The following is a 22,815-nucleotide window of genomic DNA, read 5'->3' as shown; positions in this document are numbered from 1 at the left end:
TGGGGAGGGGGAATTCGGGGCGGGTTGGGGGGGGTTTCGGGTAGGGCCGTGGGGTGAGGGCCCTGTCCGTTGTCCCTTAGGGACCTAAGGGTCCGTACCAGCTGTAGTTGGGGGGGGTAGGCTCCGGTAAGAGGTAAGTCCGGGGGGAACAAGGTAACAGCCCACGGCATGCATGAGGGAAGGGGCCCCACACGCGGCGGCGGCAGCGGCCCGAAAAGGGTTTTGGGGCTAAGAGGGCGACGGAAACCGAGTCGGGCCCCCGGGTTTTGTTGGGTCAATCCGGGTGGCAGTCGCGGCGGGAAGGGGACATGGCGGCCGTGTGTATGTGTATTGGCTGTACGGAGGATCCGATGTGATTTTTTAAAGTTTTCTGTCCCAACGTGGAAGGGGGCGGAGGGGAGGGCAGGTAGTACGGCATGTGGCCGAGCTCCACAGATCAACGAAATCCGGGTGGCATTGGTGGGGACCCGGGAAGAAGGTAAGTCGGCTTCGCGAGAGGGAGAGACGGAAGGAGGGGGCGATCGGATTTATTATCTCCTCCTCCGCCGCCATCATTTCTCCGTGTGGTCCCTGTGGTCCCGTGGCGGGTATTTCCCCTGCTCCACTGCCCTCCTATATATCCCACCGGTACGGCGACCGGTCCCCGGTTGGTTGGTTGGTTGGTTGGTCCCCAGGGTGGCGACGGCGCCGCTGACGACGGTGTACAGCAGCCCCAGCGGCGGCGCCGCCACAGCGCGGGCCTGTACGACCTTCACGAGCCGCCGCGGCCGCAGCTGGACAGCCTCAGCATTGCCGACCCCCGACGGTACTTCGAACGAGTGAAGGACGCGTTCGGGGCCGGGGATGACGGAGGCGGTGGCGGCGGCGGTGGCGGCGGCGGGTTGGGGCCGGGACCCCTAAGGGGCCCACACGGCCCGGGGGGCCTGAAGGGGGTGGCAACTGTGTTGTCGTACGTTTCCCCCGGCGCCCTTCCCCTGGTCCCCCTGGACCCTGCCGCGGCTGAGGGGGCGCTGCTCGAGGCCACACCCCTGGCCCGGGCGATGGCGGAGGACGAGGCGGCGGGTGGGTGGGTGAGAGGGCTGTGTGTATGTGTGTGTGTATATATCTTGGTATGGGGTGAACAGGGGGTGTATCCGCTGTTATGAGTTTCATTTTCAATGTCCCAGTGCTCGTCATGGCTCCCATCTCTTCAGAAAGCAAGGAGATCTTAGACGCAACCAGAACCGGAACCACTCAGGTTGTCGGTGGAGCGGTGCGTAATGAGAAATTTGGAAAATTGGGACTTGTCAACTTAATTTTCGCATACCATGAAACATATATCGCCTGCCTGCCATTTAAGCTAATATAGCCACGCTGCGTACCCTGGGGGGACTGGCGGTGTGGGAGGTCTGTCCACTCCCTTCAGGGTTACCTGAGGTGATGGGTCGACAGGTTGCTTTCTTCTGGGGGGGGGGCCAGGGGCGGGAGAAGTCAGTGTAGGCAGGTTGAGGGGCAATCTGCAATCTGCTGTCCGAGGGAAGGAGACGCAAACCTTGTATGATACATGCTGGGGGTTAGGGGATCCCTACCTGCCGTACATGCTGGGGGTTAGGGAATCCCTACCTGCCGTACATGCTGGGGGTTAGGGAATCCCTACCTGCCGTACATGCTGGGGGTTAGGGAATCCCTACCTGCCGTACATGCTGCCCAGTACCAGCCTGGGGGGGCTGCAGCCAGGTGAATCCAGCCACCAACTCTGCGCCGCGATCATCTTCATCGCGATGTTGCCAACCCACCCACCCGCACAGAACCGGCTCCATCCCTGATCCTTTTGTACGCCCGACAGCTTAGCAACGCATGCATTTTTAATCCTCGATTTTGGTTGCTGTACCATATCATGTACGAGCAAAGCCGCTGCGCTTCCCGGGCACTAACCTGCCGTACCTCCATTATTACCCCGCCCGATTCGTCCCCACAGCCCCTAGCTAGCTAGTCGAGTAATACACACCTCGACAGCCAAGCCACCTCGTACGGCAAACACGACGTGACAGACGTGTCAGAGCTAGAGGCGGGTTTTCCTAGGACTTCCGCTTTCTACCTATAACTACCTATACTACCCATAACTGCTTAACTAACTAGTCAAACTCCACCCGCAGGTCCCGGCGGTTCCGCCGTGCCCCGACCCGGCGGGGGTGGGGGGGTGTCCCGCGACCCGTCGTCTTCCGTACCGCCCGAGACGTTGGCTTTCCTGCGCCGTACAGTCCTGGCAGCCAACGAGGCGTGTCGCCACTTCTGGCGCAACCTGCCCGCGAACACACCTGCCCGCCGGGATAAGGTGGGGGGGGGGAGGGGCGGTGCAGCGGGTGTTACGACACAGGGGAGCAACGAATAGGTTGTCTGTGCAAGCGCACGTTCCCCCGGGGAAACCCCGCCTCACCACCCCACCCCATCCCACCCCACCTCACCCCACCCCACCCCACCCCACCCCACCCCGCCCTCTCCTCCACGTGTCACTCACTCAGGCTGGTCGGCTGGCCAAGCTGTTGGAGGTGAAACGCTCCGAGGTGGAGGCCCTTAACGACCGGGCCCGAGGTGTGGAGGGCAGGTTCATCAGGCAGTTGTTGAAGCCGCCCATGGAGATGCTGCTGGCAGCTCTGGTCCGGTAAGGGGCAGGGGGCAGGGGCAGGGGCAGGGGCAGGGGGAGGGGTATGTTCCGGTCTGAAGCCATTATCAATCTCACTGGCGGTCCCCTTGCTAACCACACACACACACACCCGTCAGGTGGGATGAGGAGGTGCAGAAGCCTGGCAGAGGCCAACAGCAGCACCACCAGCACTAACAGCAGCACCACCACCAGCACCAGCAGCACCAGCATTAGGCAGTGCCAGCGGCTGCTGGAGATGGCGGCTGGACCCACAGCCCAGACAACACAACACGCCGTTGATGATGATTCCTCCTGACGATGAAAGGAGGTATCTCTGACATGAGCTGTTAGCAGTGGCATGCGCAGCATAGGGGGGGATACGGCATAATGGCGATTGATGACTCAACACCAGCTTTGCAGCAGCCAGCTGTGGCGGCGGATGTGGCTGCAGGCAGGGCGGTAGCCGGGCGGCTCTCCTCCGTTAGGCAGTAGCCCGGTGGCTCGCTCGCGAGTGTCTGTGTCCCAATCCAGTGAACACTGAAGGGGAGGGTGCTTGGGTGCATGAGCCACTGCTGGGTGTGCGCGTGTGTGGTTGAGGGAAAAAGGGGGATCGGTTTTGTGCGGAACGAGGGAATATGTGTGTGTGTGTGTGCAGTGGGGGATACCTGGGGACACACCCCCCCAGTTCCGTTGCCTTGCGGACGTGCACGGTAACATGGTAGGGTGTGGTCCAGGAGGGGATTGGGATCCCGGTGGCTCTCGCCGTACAGAGTGTGAGTGTACGGGTTTACGTGATGTATCTAGATCAGTCTCCTTGAAATACATGATGAGAGCTAGGAAGGGCAGGAAGGGGACCGTGCGCGCGTGTTTGTGGGGGGGGATGGGGGGAAAAGGGGGGGAATGTGGGTGTGTAAGTCATTGGAAAGGAAGTGCGTGCAATGCGTATATAGCCGTAGGGTACTTCACCGGCCCCCTGCTCTCCTAAGTCGGCTCGGCAACGGGGGGGTGGTGGTGGTGATGGAAAGGTCACTGCCGGGGTGTGGGTATCGGGCCTCGGACCACTCGGCTCCCCCTATCGCGCCTGAAGCTCTCCACGCCAATGCGGTCAGCTGTCCTTCCCGGGTGAATGGGGTCAGCTGTCCTCCCAGCCGCTGATGGTATTGGTGCTGCTGGATTGCGCCGGGTGGGCACGTGTGTATCACATGTGCCTTTCCTCGAAAGGCCGCGGGGTTGTGTCGACGTCTCTCTCGCACCTGCTGGCGGCAGGGAGTGTTGTAGACGTCGAGTGAGCCGAGGGTAGGTGGGGATGGCGGCAGGTGCTGTGCTGTGATGGCCATCCGCTGGGACATGTAACGGGATGACGAGGGGCGGGGGGGGGGGGGGCCCGGTGCCGCGGCTGCAGGTAGAGGTTAATATGGGGCCTCGCCTAAAGCACGCCCTCATTCGGATAAGGCCCCCAAGAACCGGCGAGCCTTAATATGGACTGGCTACTAGGTGCATCCTATCTTACAAATATGCAGTTTCATCGCCCTGGCATGTCCCAAACGTCAACCATGGCCAAAGCCCCGCATCCTGCACAACCCTGCACATCTTAAACGAGCTCTGCTGGGCACTTAAGGTTGAGGATACCGCTATTGCTTGGCCCCTGCCCGGCCGCAACGGAGGACGTAAACTAGCTGTTGTGATGTAAACCAGCTTCATCTTCCTTCCACACCGAAAGAAACTAAAACCTTGAAAAAAGATTACACTTGGTTTTGCGTGGTACGGTACAGAACGGCATGCCACGGCGTGACGCAATACCAAGAAGCTCGCGATCTCCTCATCAGCTCTATTTGCTTCTAGCGGCAGCATATGAACGCATTAAACGCATTAGCAAGCGATGCATATCGAGCAAGTTTTGCGAGCCTCAAAAAGACGAAAAGCATGTACTTTTGGACTGCCCAGGTGGATCAGACTATGAAGAGGGATGTGATGGTGGCCGCGTTTGGTGACCAGCAGCTGAAGTTGGCGAGCCGCATCCACAGTACCTATCCGGCTAAGGAGGGTTTCAAATGGCAGGTAGTATCGCACTGGTACGTCATAACATTCTGGATAGTTCGGCTAGTTCGACATCAGTTTCCCTTTGAGCTATAGGGTGGTGGTGGGGGGGGTCTTGTGCGATTTTACGACATCTATCTGTTTCGGACAGCCTTTTGCCCTCAGGTTACACCTTTCGAGAGTCACGCAACTCAAGGTGTAACACACACAAAAAAAAACGTGAACATATGTATATGTACATACAAAAAATCAGATGTATACCATCATCGTCCAGGGTTTACACACGGGACCTGACACGGCGGGACTTTGCACATGGCGGGCCTACAACGACTTCTCATCTGATTCAAGACGGTTGGTTAAGACAAACTACTGTAAGCGGTTATTTTTTTAATTGCAATCCTGCAACGTGACGTTTAAGAAAAAAGAAAGGAGAGACAAGTAACCCATAGCTTTGGAACTCGTGACCAGGACCGCACATATCAATGGCCTCAGCGATTTCTTGACAGACAAAGACCTGCGCGGATCCTATTTCGCATGAAATCTTCGCGAAAGCAAACAACCTTCATATGCAACGATATTATTTTTCTCCAAGATACTTAATATAATATCTCACAACATCTCTGGTTGGCTTCGGTGGAGAAATATGCCAAAAAACAACTTGAAGCCCTCTGTCCTGCTGCCCGCAGCTGGGATCAAGAAGCCTCAAGGCGCAGAAGCGACTCAAGATGAGCCAGGCATCATCGCCATCAAATTGCCCAGTCCCTCCCAGCTGTGGGCCACCGGTGATAACGCAGTTTGGACAGCTGTACGACGTCAGTACAGCAACGCTGTAGCAGCTGTGGGCAGTAGCGGCAAATCTCACAAGGCCGCCTACCCCTCCCTAGACAGGTCAGCTGCGGTCCCCCCAGGGGGACGGACATGCATATACACACATACATACTTACACACAACGCGCGAGGGAGGAGAGGGCGGAGTGAGAGGGCGGGAGGGAGAACCGTTAATGCCACTAAGTCCCCCTTTCCGAACCACCACCACTTGTCCGAATAATAAAGATACTCCCGCCGCCGCCGCCCCGCCATTCCACACACACATTTCCCCCCTGGACTTGTCCCTCTCCCCCCAACCCTGGAGCAGTTCACCTCCCAAACCCAATCTGACGGGGTTTCGATTGTCATGGCCTCACACCACTGCAGTACTGCTGCTTTTCGGAGCGCCAGGGGCGCGTATGTGCCGAAGCGCGGTCTAGTGCCACACTGCACAGTCAAAGCGCACGCAGCGCTGTCCCCAGCGCGGCCACACCAGCATGGCCGAAAGAACTGGCACACAGCACTAGACAACTAAACGCAGCATTAATGACTGACCGCGTCCACTGGTCACCCGCCCCGACGGCAAACCTGAAGCGTCAGCGACGCACGAACCGCACCCTGGCCAGCGGGGCTGGCCAGGCGACATTCCTAGCGCGCAGCGATACTCTAAAGGCCCTGTGGCCGTGCGGTGATCGCCGTACAGTGGTGCGTCTGGCGTTCCGAGTGGACTGCCCAATCACCACCAGGTCTCTAACTAGGCCGAGCCTGCCGCCCATGTAAACGAGGGACACTGAGGGCGGGAGGAAGAGGGAAGTGAAACGGCAACAATAAGCTCCAACAGTGTAGACAGAATGCCGGAACTATGGAGCTGTCAGCTGATGTAGCAAAATCGAAATTTGGCAAGCCGTACGGTTGCCGTACGTAACTTAGCTTAGAGGCTATACTCGCTTCGCTCCTGCCGCCTCTAAGCTACAATCTATGTCCTATAGCCTTCATGGGTTGCTGTACGGTTGCGTTCGAGGTGCCGGATAGGGTTTCAGTCTTCCCCCTTCATGGACCCGGACCCCCCTGGAGCCGCACCTTTCCGAACTTCCCCACCCCTCCCCTCCGCTTCTTCAGGTGGTATCTCTTAGAACTGTCGCCGTGCTTGCAACCGCCACAACCACCGCCGGGGAGTGGGGGACGCGAGGGAGGCGGCAGCACCCTGCACACGGGTTGCGAGGGAGTCACTCGACACATCACTCGACAGCAGCTGGAGAAGCTGGTAGGTGTGACAGAGAGAGTGTGTGTGTGTGTGCGGGGGGGGATGGGAGGGCGGGGCCCCGTTGCTGGAATCCACGGTGTGCGTGAATAGGGGGCGGGGTGGAAAGGGGAACCGGAGTCCAGTTCTTACGGAGCAGGAGAGAAGGAGAGAGGTTGCTGAGTTGAGCCCACAGCGGGGAAGGCGAGGATGAGGGGGAAAGGGGGAGGGCGGCGTCCGCGGATGCGTCCACTAGACACCTCGGCACTCCCCACCGCCGAGGGTAGGTCCTGCGGGTGATGGGGGCTCTGGGGGCTGCGGGGCTGCGGGGCAAGCTCAGGGCAGCCGCCCATGACAGCTCCTCCCTCCCTCAGACCGCCCCCCAGGAGCTACACACAAACACGCTGATTGGTATTCCCCCCGGGGGGTGGGGCCACCACCCCGGAAGACCTGGGGATGTGGGGACAGTTGCGTCATTGCTCTGGACGCAGGACAGGAGTCAGTGCTCCTGCTGCATCCCCGTCCCCATCCCCATCTCCATCTCCATCTCCACACAAATCCACATAAACCCTGAAACCCCCCTCTCAACCCCCCCTTCACACCCCTGATCCGGATCGGGGGTAATAATGGAACCCTTAGGTGGAATGGAAGCTGGCTCGGGGGCAGTGGCGACCCAGACTGCTGTCGTACGCTCGGGAGCAGGTGCGGAAAGCCGGGGAGGGGAGAGGGGTTTCGGAGTGTTGGTGGAGTCACTGGGCTACTGCTGGTGGTGGTGGTGGCTGATGGCTGGCGTGTGTCTGGACGGATAGAGAGGGGGAGGAAGAGGACAACTATGGGGCGGAGTGGCGGCAGCTCCAGGGGGGTAGGGAGGTAAGGGGGGCCCACAAAGTGGCGATGTGAACATCGCATCTTCGACTGCCGTACTACGGTGCACCGCTGCCATCCCCCCACTGCCCAGCAAGCCGGCCTTTCCTCCACCTCCGGTCCAGAGGGCCTCTCCCCCCCGGGGAGGAGGTCCTCCCGCCCCTCCCGCCCAGTGCTCATAAGGTGCCATGTGTTGAGCACACAGCCAGCCAGCCCCCAGCCCCGAACTACCCCCCGGGGGGGTTACTGCTGGGGCCAACAGAAGTTGATGATGTCCCTCGGGTGCCCTCAGGGGGAACACACATCCGTACTATGGATGTACTTATTTCCCTTCCTCGCATCCTTTCCCCCTACCCACCCCTTGCATTTCCTATTGCTTCCATGTGCAGATACTGGCATGATATATTTCTGTTATTAAGTTTTATTGCGACATAACCCCCCATGTACGCATACACAATCACCTCTCCCCTCCGCAACCCTTCCGATGCACATCCATACCCCTTGAAAAGCCCAGCTCCCCCCCTTCATCCCCTCCACCCCCTCCACCCCCTCCACCCCCTCCACCCCCTCCACCCCCCTCATCCCTTCCTTCTCGTCCCCGCAGCCGGAGGGTGCGGTGGAAGCGGCATCAGCCAAGGCACTGGCCACCATGCGGGACTACCTGCCACCACACGCTGCTGCTGATGCTGCTACAAGTGCAGCAGCCTCCGCCACCACCGCCAAACAGCACTGCGATACGGCACTACGTACGGCAGTGGAGGCACTTACAGCCCTCAAGGGTGTTGGTGAGCGACTGCATGTGGGAGGAAGGGCCCCGCAAAGTGGGGGGGAGGGGGGAGGGGTACGAGAGGGGGTGGTGGGTACCCACACAACAGGGCGGGGTTCGAAAAGTGTGGCTGCTTCCCGCCTCCAGAGGGAACCTCTACCTACAACCTGGGGAAGGGGATTTGTAATGCAGTATGAGAAAGATTAAGCCCGTCCCTGAGATCGCTTTCTTGACTGCCAGGTAAACACAAATACTTCCATTGCCTCCAGCCATCTCACCCCACACCTCCCTCGCATCCCCTCTCATCGCCCCCTCTCATCGCAGCCCCCTGCCAGCGCCATGCATATGGCATGATGCGATTTGGGGGTTTACATGGCGCAATGCAATAACCCCCAACTTGCCTGGTGTCATGCAACTCCCCAAATTGGCGCCTAGCTAGCTGCTCTCGCTTGTAGATGTCAGATTGTTTTGTTGTTGATTTTTGGAGGTTTTTGGAGTGTTTGGTGCTTCCCCCCCCCCTCCACCACCACATCTCCTCAGGTCCCGCCACTGCCTCTGCATTGCTGTCGGCTGCGTGTCCGTACGTGCCGTACATGGGGGATGAGGCCCTGGCCACCTGCTTGCCTGCCGGCCGCCAGTCGGACTACAGCATCAAGGTAAAGCACGTAAGAGTTTTAACTTTCCTTTCTTCCTGCCAGAGGCCTCTGCTAGCGAGGCGAGAAACGAAGTCCGTGAGGCTCCTTGGTCACCCATGTAAGTATGTGTCCTTCGCAAAAATGAGCAATAAGGAAAAACGCACCATTAAGGGACACCGACATTAAAGCTGCGCATAAAGTGGCCTTTGTCTTATATGTGTCCTTCCCGTCGTACCGCCGTACTGTCGTCTCTGCTGGTTTCGGTGCAAGGCCTACCTGGAGCTGACCTCCCGGCTGCAGTACAAGGCCACGGAGCTTAACCGACAGCAGCAGGATGAGGCCACCGGCGATGTGAGTCCTTTTTAAACAACATTTATTTTATCAAACAGGCGTTGTGTGCTGTTTGATTAACATACGTCGGATTGGTATCGAATGTACGGCGTGCGTTAGGGGAGCTCGCACCTGCGGGGTTGCGGTGGCGGTCTTTGCGAGGTGCACAGGTAAAGGAGGGACCGCCGCCGAGAAACGGATTTTCCTGGTCGGCAATTGATCGGACCTGATCCATCCAGAACATAGAGGCATCATACCGACAGACCTGCCTCGATGAGTAAGATAGTGCACGTGTCATAATTTTAGGCTTAAGACTTAAAATCCAGATCCTGCCACAAAGCTAAAACACGCCTCTCAAGAAAGCAGTAGGGAAAGGGTGTTCAGTCCCGGGGGAGTTCAGGGACCCCGGACAACTCACTCCTTGAGAGTGTGCGGTCGGACAATATCTATCACCGTACATTGATACCGTACACTAAGAGTTGTCGGAGGCTGTTCTTCAGGAAAAGAGAGAGAGAGAGTGGTGCCAGCAGCTTTATGCTGCTCATCATCACTCATCGGCCCGAGTGGCGATCGATACCAGAAGAGCGAAAAGGAGCCCGCAGGCCGCACCACCACACCTCCTCACCATGCACCCTCACACCAGGTGCACCCTCCGCCGCAAGGAAGTAGGCCCCTCAGGGTCGACCCGGCCCGCGCCATGGTAGCGTACTGCTGTACTGCCAACGGAACACAGCTGCACCGCCCATACAAGCCAACATACAATGGACTCCATCTCCAGGCGGTACCAAGCACACACAATGATGGCTGGCTCCATGACGTAGCTGGATAGCCACCATGGTGCTGCGGCCTGGTGGCTTGCGTCATTATTAGCTTCAAAGCAGCAAATGACGTCATAAACCGCCTTCGCTCCCCCCGTTGGCTCTCAGTATTGCACAGCCCTTAGGCGAGTTCGACTGTGGGCTCCATTTCCTGCGGCAGGTGTCCACCACCCACCAACTCGGTTCACCGGGGTGTCAACATTACCGCCCGGAATACAGCACAGCGCCTGGGGAGAAGTGGCATCTGCCGGCTGGCAAGTAGGATACCCAGTAGGGGCCCAGATAACAACTCTGGCAGCGTTTTCCGTTGAAGCTTCTTGCCCGTGCACAGCGACATGCATACACGCATGCATACATACTTTACTTTTATAGGTCAGGCAGTACTGGTAGAGCACGCACCAATGCCCCCGGGAGATCCCGGAATCGAGACCTGTTAAGGTCGAAAATTCTTCCGATGATGGAAGGTAAAGTGCCCCTAGTCATTGGACGGTGGTGACCTGGGATAAAGTTAACTTGCGAGCTGACCAGAAATGGAGTTGGGCCGCCGTCGATCCGGCAGATTCCGTTGGATGCCGGTGGTGGGTGCGGAACCTGAGCGATCCACTGAGGAGTTGAATAGAGGGTGCCCCGAAATACCGGGGAAGGCAGGGTCTGCCGGGCAGTGGCCACAGGGTGAAGATATGACCCCCCTGTTCCACACTTCATACATACGATCTTCCTGAGGGGAAAAGAGGGACCTGAGATGACCATATGTATGAACATGGTTTATTGCGGCTCGGAAGGGGTTGGGGCCTTAGCATCAAGGCAGCTGCAAGTACCTATGTCCAGACGCCCAGGCCGTGGTTCGCGATAGGGGCCGGGTGGATGGTAGCCGATTAGCGAGTCGATACCTGCGGATTGAACAAGATGCCAAAGAAACGGTCAGCAGTATTTGGGAAGGTTGCTTGGGGCGCTATTCTCTTCAGCGTGTTTCGTTGACGAGCGGAGACGCCTGCGCCACGGTGCCTCGGCTGAGCAGCAGCTGCTATTTTTACATGAAACCATGCCTGCAATATGAGGTACCAGCTGGTACCTCGGGGGTGTAGCCGGAAACCGCCCACCGGCGCTCGGCCCTACGATACGATCTGTGACTCACCTTAAGTAAATGCCTTGCATAAAAGGTGTTTTAAATTCCTAATACTTCATTATATTGTAAGAGCATATATTTTAAAGACATTTCAAGCATGGACAATTAGCTCGTACTTGGTATTGTGTCGGTGTTGCAACCTAGAGGCTTTCGACGGACAAATCAAACATAGTAGGTAAATGTGACGTAGTGTATAGAATTAACTGAGCAAGGCTCCTCCTCATATTGTAGGGACCGTATGTCCGCGGAAAAGTGTGTGCGGGGTTGGCGTTCCACCTGCCCTAATGCCAACGCAGCACGCAGCAACTACTCGGCTCCCGTTGCGGCTCTCATCCGCACATCGGCACACATCATTTGATAGGCTCGCTCTCCGGAACCCGTCCATCCGTTGCGCTTTGGAAAGCCTTAACATTCCCTGGTTCCCATCTCCCGCTACCGCACGCCCTCTGGCCGAACCGCCATAGTTTCAAAGCACCCCGGGGCCAAGGACCGGCTTTTCAACTGCTGCCGAAGATGGTAGTGATGGTGGGGATGATGATGATGATGGTTATGACGATAATGTGGCGGCGGCGTCGACGGCAGTTAGATCTGGTGATAAGGACCAGCCGCCACAACCGTCTGACGATACCATTCTCGTACAGCAATACAGCAGCGGCCGAGTTGACGGCACTGCCAGCGGCTGCGGCAGTGGCAGTGGCAGCGGCGGAGCCAATGCGAGCACCCGGATGGCGGCGAATGGCGATTGCGGCGGCGGCGGGAGGAAGCACGCGGCTCTGTGCCAGTGGACAGCGGCAGATGTTGAGAGGAGTCTGTGGGTAGCTGCCGTACTGAGCCAGCTGCCCCACCCTCAACAAACTCCGGAGGTTAAGCAGCCCGGCGATAGCGGGGATGGCGACAGGAGGGTGGCAGGAAGAGGCAAAGGGGCAGCCAGCGGCCCGTCCAAGCGAGCCCGGCGGTAGCGACTGCGAAGCAGCTGTGCATAGGCGAGGGTAGGTGGCGCACAGGCCGCACCGACAATGGGCTGCTGGTCGAATGCTGCTGGTAACTACCGTGTTCACCACGACCCGTTTTTTGTTGTTCACGATGTCACGGCACAATAGGCCTGAGGGCTCGTTTGCAGAGAGCTGTTAAGGATTAGTGGACGGCCGGTGTCCGCTCTCCGGTGGCTAGCAGCATTCCATTTGTCATTTATTGATGAGGAAGGCAACGTGGAGAGTTTGAGGGGGAAGAATTCCCGGGGGAGGGGCCTGGAGCAGATGCAGCCCGAGACCAGACGCGGCCAGTCGAGAGCCGTATCTTAACAGGAGGTGAAACTGTGACTGAAACGGGGGTTTTAAAGGTTTAGACTTTGCGACGGTTGTCGAGTTGCAACTGCCGCAAAAAATGGCGGTTTTCTCAGTTTAGGGGTAGTGGTAAGGATGCAAAGGTAAAAAATGTTGGGTTGGTCGGATGCGAGGTTACGGTTTCTTCTCAGTACCAAATTTTGCACTCTGTTGGCGCTTCGCGAGCTATGCCGAGACAGCCGCTCATAAATGTAGTAACGATAACAGTGGAGGATCCTGTTTGCCGCTCATGCAGACGGCGTGGAGAAAACAGCAAAACGGTCGGTCGGGCGGGGAATAAGACAGCAACATATCGACCGTCTCCACACAAAACACAAAATCCCATCTCTACTCCTCACACAAAGGTTCCACGCATATTCCATTCGAATATATGCCAAGAGATCCCGCACATCCATATGCCGACAAACCTACGTCCCCACAGCAGACACAAAACCACCTCCATCACAGCCCCATCCATCATACGTGCAGCATCCATTCGGGAGTTTTTTCTCCGCCACCAGAGTAAACGACACCTGTTGTGCAGGGACCTAAAAAAGCAAATGTAATGCAGGAGGGAAGAGGTTTAGAACATATACACCCCTGCGGGAAGACTTCTTGACGTGCTTCCTCCCCTTCCTTTTCCCATTCCATGCTCCGAGACCCTGCATGTCCTAGCTCGGGTCCACATGCCCCCCATCCCGCAATATTACCGGCTCATCGATCCACCTGTATTCTGAACCCAGGAGGACAACAGGAGGAAACACAGCCCCGGGGGGAGGCTGAGCAAATACCAAACATGCGTTGAGTGCACCTTCCCCCTCTCCCCACCTCCTCTTCAGGCCCTTCCCCTTCCTCGCCTCGCAAGGTTCAACGAGTCCAGTTAGGGTTGTCTTTGCTAGCTGCTCTCGGTGTCAAAGAAGACCTGTGCCTGTTCATCTGTTGTACCATTAGCTGTACAGAAGGGGAGGGGGTCGGTATGGCGTCACATAAGGCCCGTCAAACCTGTCCGTACGACAGCGAACAATAAAACACACCACCGTGTCAACGTGACACACCGGACTCCCCCGCGCGGAGGAAGAGGACGGATTTCAACTGCGCGGACACCCACACACAGATACGCCACTTATTTATTTTCAATCCACAAATCACACGTTTCAATCTAGAGTCATATTACTTTTTACCACACCTCTTATGTACCCGTGAGCTGTGTTCCTGATCTGCCCCGAACCCACGCTGCCGTCCGCCCCTGCCTCACACACTTGCAACAAGCGCACAACAATACCCGCACGTGCTGAGGGCATGAAGGCGATGCTTTCCCAGCAGGAATATTATACCAGTAATGGTAGCAGTCGTGATTACCCTGGATATAGTATAAATTACGATTAAGTACCAGAACATCTCTACGGGCGCACAAACGGTAAAGGAATATAAAGGAAAGGAATATAACAACCGCCTTCAGGGGCATCGAGGAGAGCAAAAACAGATACACGGCCAACAAACCCTGAAACGCCCACCTCGCACTGAGGGAAGGAGACGCTTCCAACGCCACTCACGCCTTAACAATGCGAAGGGCTGCTCGGCCGACGTTTTTAATAGACCATTAAACTGCAACACAACCATGCGTTAGGTACAATCTGTACGCCTGCGAAACACATAGCAAGCTTCGAGCACACGCAGAGATTTACATACCTACAAACATCATGAGGTCTTCTCTCCTTTCACACACACACACACACACATAGAAATCCAAATCCACCATCCACCAATGCACACCAAGCAAACGTATGTTGCGATATAGTTGTAATACAATATATAGGGCGTGCTGCTATCAGCATTCCTTCCCTAGCCACTGTTTACGTACACTCTTTCCATCCCAATAAAAGCAGGCATACCAGAGCACATACCAAACCAAACGTCATTCGCACAACCTCCCAAGGTGTTCACTACAACAGCAACAACAACAGCGCCACTGAGGTGTTAATCGCTCCTAGTGCAGCGCGTCGGTGCTGCAGCAGATATCAGCAATCTGCTATCGCTTGCCTTCACATCTGAAGCCATAATCCAGGCCCTCCTTTCCAAAAAACAAAAACCTTCGCCTCCTAAACACCCCTCACGGCCACCGTCTATCACATAGCCCGCGCGGTCGTCCCATAAAAACGTGCGTGCCACCATCGTGCATCCATCGTCCTGCAGCAGCCTTCCTGCCCGCCCCGCACAGCAAGCTGAAAACGTCGAGACAGGGGCGATGAGGCTGCATACACACACACACACACACACACACTCCCCCTCCCCCTCCCGTCGGGCTGGCCCCTTCTCCTCCCCTAACAACATCACCACCCCACACTAGCACACACCTCGGCACCTCCGTCCCCGACTACTAACCTCCAACAAAAAAACTGCACACATACATCACCTGGCATCTCATCGGCGAACATGTAAATGTAAAACTCTCGACGGAATATATTCATCCGTGTCTAAGGAAAGAAAAAACACATATACCAGATCGGCCGGGCAGCATCATCTTCACATATCTGCCGCCATTCCTACCAGGTAAGATAGCTGGGGCGATTGGGGGCGGAGTGCTCACAGCCACTAATTTTGTTGCTAGTATGCCTGGAGTTCGGTTACGGGTGGTTAAGGTCCCAATTGCAGGTACTGCAGGCACACTACAACACTCGCTTGCGAACCGTTGGCGACCTTTTTCTTCTTCGTGGCGGTCCGCAACTGCTCAAGGCGCAACTCCCCGGGTGTGGTTGGCATCAGAGCATGGTGACATCCTCCTGCGGCTCCTTTCATCATTAGGACAGGACGGACCCCCCTCAGTCGGACACAAGAAGCACAATATTAAAAGTTAACGCTGAGAAGAGATATCCAGATAAAAACAGACCCAGACAGACAGACAGACAGTCAAAAGCAGCCACGCACACAGGTTAAGCATGCGGACCAACCAGACAACCACGTGGACAGACAGACAGACAGACGGACACACAGGCAGATGCGGAGACAACCCACGACAGAGGCAGACAGACAGACAAGAGACCTGCAGATAAAATACCAGACTGACACTACAGACAGACAGACAGGTACCTGACACATTGACACGCCACCCGCGCAAGGACATACTCATTCTCATACACATATTCAGGGCAGTGAGGGAAGCCCCATCCTATCAAAATCTATCACATGGCATCGAGGCCAACGTCTACATCATTATTATAAGGACCCAAAATCCTTTGGGATTTGTGCAACCATCCATCACGCAGAAGCTCTGGCGCCGTGTAGCATCTACGGGCCCTGTGGCCACACATTACCTGCCTTTATTCGTTTTTACCACCACCACCACCACCATCATATGTCATCACGTGAGTCAAATCACGTGAGATCGGAAAAAACAGAGGAGAATGTCGAGAGAGGAGAAAAAGAATGAAAATGTTATATGAGGCCCCCCAGACGGATGGCGGACAGGATGACAGACAGGCGGACCGACGAACCCGCCTGTCTCTATCAAAACATCAGTTACAAGATGAGGAGGGACCGATGACAAGGAATTCCCCTAGGGAGCCATTCAGTGGCTTGCAGCACCAGATCACGCTGCCCCTACTATCGCAGTACCGATACCTACCTGTATTTTATTTCCTAAATCCGAAAGAATCTTCCTTCCTGCATCTCTCACGGCGTTTACCTCCCCACGGGGCCCCCCATCCTTCTTCAGAAGCCCCCCCTCTCGTCCGCAACCAGCCGCCATTTGCTCCGCCACCTTCCGTATCGCCATCCTCTCGCCTACCCACCGCAATAAGGCGGCCTGCTGGACAGGGAGCTTCCGCCGCTTTCCCTCCTCGTCCGTCCTCCCTCCACTGTTGTTCTGAGCTTCCGTGTTCGGATCGCGAAGCGGGTGAGCAACACGAGCCACGTGGGCAATAACACACACGAGTCTGCAACAACCACCATAACCACGGCCACGTGGCCCCCGGCCCCCCACCCGCGAGCTAGAGACCCGACCCCACCCACCTGGCCACAGCACAGCGCTCAAGGAGGCCTACCTCACGGGAATAACAAAGAAAGTGAAGAACATCCACACAGCCATTTAACCATTTACTCGTTTGTTCGTTGAATAGTCGAGGAGTCGCCCACCTCCCTGTCCTCAATTTTCTACCTTTCCCCCCTCCACTTCCGATATATAACACCGCTCAACTCAGCGGTGAGGCCCTCCACAGCGCCTAGCTACAACACTGCGCAAGCACCCCACTGCTGGTCGAGGTTTATGTGACACGCAACCACACACACGTACTCTTGCGCGTTAGAAACCAGAACCAAAAACGTACATACATACACATGCACACACGTGTGCCATTCTGATCACAGACCATCATAACCGTCACGTGGGACCGCAAGAACGAATACACATACACACCGCGTCACAATGCACGTGTACACATACATAATATACTCTTCCTTTGCTTTTCGCAGCAACCTCCACGGCCCCGAGAGCAAAGCGATGAGCTTGAGCTAATGCCCACCAAACACTGCCCATCCGCTGCCCAGCCAGGGCCACCGGTTGCACGTCCTCCTCCTGCTCCTGTTGCCCCCTCCCCTCCCCGCGGCCGTCTGGATACATCGTACACACACACACACACAACCCCCTGCTCCGGCCTCCCATACACCAGGGAATGCGAACAAGTCTCTCTCTGCAAAATGAGATGGTCGCCCTAAAACCTCCACAACTCTCCCGATACATACATACAAACATACATACGGCACACAGGCCCGCTTGCTTCTTAAAGCACTGGACGACGCCCATCCACCGTCCACACTGTTCACCCGGTACCGCCGGGATCTGTCCACTTACGACGAGTTGTATTCCGCCGCCCGTGAGCGCCCACTCCCCCCTTCCGGAGCTGCCCCCCCTCGCCCGGACCAACACTGGCAGCAGCAGGGTACGGCGAATTCAGGAGACAAGTTAGCATCCCTTATGGGCGCACTCCATTCAGACAGCTTGCGCGAATTAGGGGCCTAGCTGCACCTCCTACGGCCCATTGAGGCTACCCCAGAAGTCCGCCTGACTTTGCTTACAATGCCTGGGGTCATATGCCTGAAAGGGGGCCCGCATTTCGGGATCTCGTGTGTCGGGGGGTCTTGCCAGCCTCGCGTGATGTTGGTCTCAACCATAACCCAGACAGCGACAGAGGTGCACACACATATACAGACACACACACACAGGAACAGACGCACATACAGACAGACGCACAGAGGGACAGACGCACATACAGAGACACCCAGGAACAGGCGCACATACAGACACACGCACCCAGGAACAGGCGTACATACAGACACACAGAGCGGCTCAGCTATTAAGATCACCTCATATCGCGCTGCTGGTGGGGCCCTCGGTCCATTTCCTCCCCCCCTTCCAACCCCGAGATGCAGAATTCCAAGCAGCGCGCGACCAAGCGCAAGCGTTTCCGTCGCGTCCCAACGAGATCCACGACATAGCACCTGCCCCCTCCTCACGGCGACAGCTGCGGATGGCGCTGCGCTTCCGTGGACACTGGCCACGAAAGAACGTCGTCGCATTATGCTCTAAGTTAGACCTGGCGTTAAGCGAGTGCGCACATGCAAGTGCTTTGAGTGAGCGCGGGCGTCCGCGCGGGCATTGTCACATGCTGGGTGTCATGTCAAGTCATGTCATGGGTGTCATGTCACGGCGTGGACCATGTGTGTGTGTGTGTGTATGTGTGTGCAAGTTTCGCGTGATGATTAGGCTGCACGTCGACCCGGAACGACTCGGGCCACCGCCGCGTCGACAATGCATCTAGAAACGCCATATCTAATTGACGACCGGTCACCACAGCTGCCGCCTCAACACGCCACGCACAGCAGCTGCCACTTTCCGCTCTTCCCACAAAGCAGCAGCAGCAACAGCAGCAGCGAAGTAGTCCCCCGGATGCGCAGCATGCCTGCGGTTTTCTTACGTTCGTACGGCATCTCAAAACACGATGATCCCCCCCTTAAGACACCTTCCTGTGGACCAGTTCACTTCCCGCATCAACATGATCATCATCGTCACCATCGTTCCTCTCCTGTGTAACGGCACAACAGGACTAACGATCCCGATCACGAACAGCACTCCAATTCAACCCGGGCACACATCCCGGGGCGCCAAGGAGCTGTCAACACCGCCTGGGACCTCTTCCGTATAACCCCCGCTCTCCCCCGTTCACTAGCAGGGCATCTCAACAGACGGACACTGGCTACTGCGGGTGCTGAGGTCCCTGCGGCGCCTGCGGACTGCCAGCGTAACCAGGCCCGCCGCCGCCGCCACCACGCGCCGCTGCCACCGCCGCCACTGCCGCCGCTGCCGCTGCAACCGCTGCAGGGTGCGCACCGTACGTGCCAACCTGCGCTGCCGCCGCTGCCGCCTGATGGTCCGCCGCCACAGTTGGGTAGCCTCCCCCTCCTCTCGCTGGAACGGCTATGTAAGGCCCCTGACCACCTCCGTACTCCTGCGGCAACCCGAGCCCTAAGTGGCCCTGCACATGCTGCTGCTGCAGCCCCAGGCCACACGCCACCGGGAGCCCAACATGGGACATCCCGAGCCCCATGGGTACCGGCACCTGCACCTGCATCGGCACGCCCATGCCCGCCAGCCCGCCATGGCCCCCACCGCCGACGCCGCCATGTCCACCGTGGTGGTGCGCCCCCGGGAGCCCTTGTGCCAGATGACCCTGGTGCGGCCCCAAACCCATCGCCATGGCATGTCCCCCACCGCCGCCACCACACCCGGGAATGCCCCCCGGGCCGCCGTACCCGGCCGTGTCCAACAAGTATGGACCCCCCAGCGCAGGAATGCCTGTTGCTGCCGACGCGGAGGAACCCGAGGTGGCGGCGGCACCGCCGCCGCTGCCATCGCCAGTACTGCTTCCGGTGTGGTGGTGCGGGTGATGTACATGGCCGTGGCCGTGACCATGCGGATGTGGGTGCATACCCATGGGGAGGTTCATGGCCATCGCGCCCCCGGCGACGCCGCCACCGCCATAGCCGCTACCGCCCAGACCTAGGTTTAGCGCCATGTTGCCAGCCATGTGGGCGTTGTCCCCACCAGAGATATCCGCGTCCATGTAGTCGTCTTCGTTGAACTCCAACGGCAGCGAGGTGGCCTTGGGTCCAGCCGCGTCACCCAATGTGCGGGCAGCACGTATGAGGGCGCGGATCTCGTCCAGCGACTGGTGCGGCTCTGGATTGTAAGTGTAGGTGTTCGGGTTCTACGGAACACAAGAGGGACGGCGTGTGGCGTAGCGTGTGGCGGGTGAGAGGAAATCATGGTGAAAGGGAGTACGTTCTTCCCAGCGGCATTCGCTAGCCGGCAGGTGGGCAGGTGAGGTAGCAGCAATAAAGGCAGCATGCTTGGGCAGCAGCAGCCCCAACCCAAATGCGGTGTGATGGAGCTTTGCTGTGCTGCCCTTGATGTCTAATAATGATGGCTTCTGATGATGGCTTCTGATGATAATGATGATGGATGATTTTGATGATGATGATGGCAACTGGCAGAGAGGTCCTCACCGAACGACCTCATCCGACAAAATGATATCCGATCCTGTACCATTTACCCGAACCGATTTCGACTTCATGAAACCTTTCCCCCTTCTACTCCTACTCCCTCCTCCTTCCTCTTGGAGGTCTAGGAGGATCCTCCAAGAGACGTAAAACTCTTAAACCAGCTTAAATCAAAACCAATTCCACCCGACATACCCGGGTGCCCGAATCTTCAAAACCTCCACCCAGCAGCACCCCCGCCACAACCCCCTTACAGCCCACCCCCGCCTTGCCAAGCACCCGCCGGCCCAACTCCGGCCCAACCCGCCGGCAGTTGACCGTTTTCTCCATGATTTCCCACAACCACCACAACCGCCTCTGCCCAGTCCCACACACCGCCAGCTCCGCCGGCAGGTTCTTGAGGAACCAGGGGTGGCGCCGGATCTCCTCAATCGTAATGCGCTGAGCAGGGTTCGCAACAAAGATGCGCGAGATGAGGTCCTGGCACTCAGCCGAGATCTGCAGGTTCGCTGGAAAGCTGAACCGCACGTTCATGATGCGCTGCAGGACACGGTACGACAGGGGAAGGTGCACACGGGGAGTGGGGGACGGGTTGGGCAAGATATAAACGGCGCGAGGCGACGACTAATGGGTGTTGTGGGGTACGTGAGGTGGGGCAGTGTGGTGAGCCCGGCGGTTCGTCGAAACGGACCCGTTGGAGAGAGTGTGGCGGTCCAGGATGGGTTCCCGCAGCCGATAGTCTCCAGGAGGGCCCTTCTGCTGCACCCCCACCCCCACCACCTTGAAACGGAGGCGAGAGTTAAAAGGGAGTCCTTGATACAGGAAAGGTACGGGACCGGGTACGAGACCAGTACAAAAACCAATTCTACATCAAAACCAAGATAAAATTTATTATATGTGTGATGACCTTGCGGGTTATGTATGTTGCGGGTTATGTATGTTGTGTCTTTTGTTCTTCCAAAAACGGCTCCGATAACTTCCATGCGTTCCTTTGTTCTTAATAAAGCAGGGCCCATGGGCCATGGCAAAGCGCGGCAGTGGGATGGGTGAGTGGGTGGGTGGGGATGGCGGCATTTAGGGCTGGTGGAAACAATCGCGGACGGCCTATACGGCGGCACATGAGCAGCATGTACCTGAATTGTTTTTCGGAAATTACGGGGGTCGGCCGGGTCTTCGAATGGGTACGCGCCGACGAGCATGACGTACAACGTAACTCCGCAGGACCACACGTCAGCAGGCTGGCCATTGTACTCCTTCCGCTGCAATACCTCGGGTGCAATGTACGCGGGCGTGCCGACAGTGGACTTGGGCTGCGAGTCAAAGGCCGACTACGGGATGGGGGGAAGAGAGTGGTGGAGAGGACGGGGATATCTGGTTAGAGCGGCACATAGGGGTGTTGCAGGCAGAGAGATTGGCTTGGCTATGTCGGGAGAGGTTGATGCATGTATGCGCAGGTCGAAACCCAGAAACGGACGCGCACCTTTGAATAACCAAAGTCACAGATCTTGAGCCGTGGCGCAGCGTTCCCATCAAGCAAAGTGTTTTCAAGCTTGAGGTCGCGGTGGCAAACTCCCTGTCATGTGCAACAACCGACTGGTTTGTGTCGGCATTCATGTGCAACATACCGCTAAGGATGGCTTGAAGTACGCACCGACGCATGGCAATACTCGACACCAGATATTAGCTGCTGGAAAAAATAACGCGCTTCATCCTCGCTAAATCGGCCAGCCTTCACAATGCGCTCGAATAGCTCCCCGCCGGCGGCGTACTCCATCACAATCCCCAAGTGTGAAGGTGTTAAGAACACCTGGTAAGGAAGCCAGTATTTTACGTCAGGAACGTATCAGGGGTGCACGCATTGGGAATTATGACTGACCTCCTTGAAGCCCACAATATTCGGGTGGTTTAGCATTCTGTGATTGCATATCTCTCGTTCGACATTCCGGTCAACCTGCGCTTGCAACATGAGATAGTATGCAAGCTTGACTCTACCTCTCACAAAGTGGCAACGTGGTCAACCAACCCTTTCGCCGCGCTCGATAAATTTGATTGCAACCTGCGTCACAAAGGTCATTTGGGCATATTTAACCGGCTGAAACTTGCACTTGGCGGACCACACTTTTTAATGTGCGCGAGCCCCCGCCAAACCGCATTTTGCTTACCAGCTCCTCACTGATAAGATCCCGCATAAGCTGCAAGTGCAAACAAAACAGCCCGTTTTATGACACGCGAGGAAAGCAGATTGAGTTGCGTCACATTGAGGTGCTATTGAGCTGCAAAGCTTGATCGTGACGCATGACGAACAGCCATACCTTCGCCACCCCAAAGTTGCCAGAGCCCAAGTCACGGACGGGCTCATATCGGTCCATGATAGGTCCTGGCAAGGCCACGAACTAAAGCCTCCAAAGGCTATTGGCCCCCAAAAACCTCAAAACATTTATATTCTATAAGACTGAATCCTGTAGTCGTCACCCTCACCCAGGAAACGTAGTTCGCGTGTATGAAAAGGGACGTTGCGAAGATTTGCGTAAGGTCCCCGAACCTGTAATCTAATAATATGGCCACACTCCAAAACCCATAGCAATTAGAGAATTAAAAATTCAGGTAATCCACTGGTTGCCGTCTTCAGGACGAGGTTGTCGATGCCGTACGGGAAATGAAGCCTCAGTCCAGTGCACACAACGACGGGAGGCCCGT

The 22,815-nt window shown here is 56.9% G+C and overlaps 3 protein-coding genes across 3 annotated transcripts in view; 1 reads left to right on the top strand and 2 right to left on the bottom strand.

The window, feature by feature from the left end:
• VOLCADRAFT_90312 (uncharacterized protein) overlaps positions 1-9,093 on the top strand; it is a gene marked incomplete at both ends in the record, with an annotated part of 13,838 nt that extends 4,745 nt beyond the window's left edge. The window contains 12 exons of the mRNA XM_002949916.1: positions 675-1,062; positions 1,167-1,252; positions 2,136-2,171; positions 2,216-2,314; positions 2,502-2,641; positions 3,711-3,814; positions 5,347-5,548; positions 6,586-6,730; positions 7,346-7,408; positions 8,175-8,355; positions 8,877-8,992; positions 9,037-9,093. Of these exons, the coding sequence (XP_002949962.1) occupies positions 675-1,062; positions 1,167-1,252; positions 2,136-2,171; positions 2,216-2,314; positions 2,502-2,641; positions 3,711-3,814; positions 5,347-5,548; positions 6,586-6,730; positions 7,346-7,408; positions 8,175-8,355; positions 8,877-8,992; positions 9,037-9,093 (1,617 nt within the window). The remainder of the gene's footprint in view (positions 1-674; positions 1,063-1,166; positions 1,253-2,135; positions 2,172-2,215; positions 2,315-2,501; positions 2,642-3,710; positions 3,815-5,346; positions 5,549-6,585; positions 6,731-7,345; positions 7,409-8,174; positions 8,356-8,876; positions 8,993-9,036) is intronic.
• A 2,649-nt stretch (positions 9,094-11,742) lies between these two features.
• On the bottom strand, positions 11,743-13,070 carry VOLCADRAFT_104503 (uncharacterized protein; the record flags this gene model as incomplete). The annotated part of the gene is made up of 3 exons (XM_002949811.1): positions 13,000-13,070; positions 12,091-12,218; positions 11,743-12,018 (listed from the first exon to the last, which is right to left on the bottom strand). The coding sequence occupies exons 1-3, from the start codon at positions 13,061-13,063 to the stop codon at positions 11,743-11,745; spliced, it is 468 nt and encodes a 155-aa protein (XP_002949857.1). The 5' UTR covers positions 13,064-13,070.
• A 7,213-nt stretch (positions 13,071-20,283) lies between these two features.
• On the bottom strand, positions 20,284-22,487 carry okl1 (uncharacterized protein; the record flags this gene model as incomplete). The annotated part of the gene is made up of 8 exons (XM_002949810.1): positions 20,284-20,658; positions 21,252-21,446; positions 21,593-21,691; positions 21,770-21,925; positions 21,995-22,069; positions 22,142-22,174; positions 22,281-22,310; positions 22,431-22,487. 8 exons carry the CDS (start codon positions 22,485-22,487, stop codon positions 20,284-20,286), a joined length of 1,020 nt encoding a protein of 339 aa, XP_002949856.1.
• Positions 22,488-22,815: the final 328 nt, after the last annotated feature.

Source organism: Volvox carteri (assembly GCF_000143455.1).
Source record: "Volvox carteri f. nagariensis unplaced genomic scaffold VOLCAscaffold_16, whole genome shotgun sequence".
In the NCBI taxonomy this organism is placed as follows: Eukaryota; Viridiplantae; Chlorophyta; class Chlorophyceae; order Chlamydomonadales; family Volvocaceae; genus Volvox; species Volvox carteri.
The sequence above is the reverse complement of the archived record's forward strand: the minus strand, read 5'-3'. Positions and strand labels throughout refer to the sequence as shown.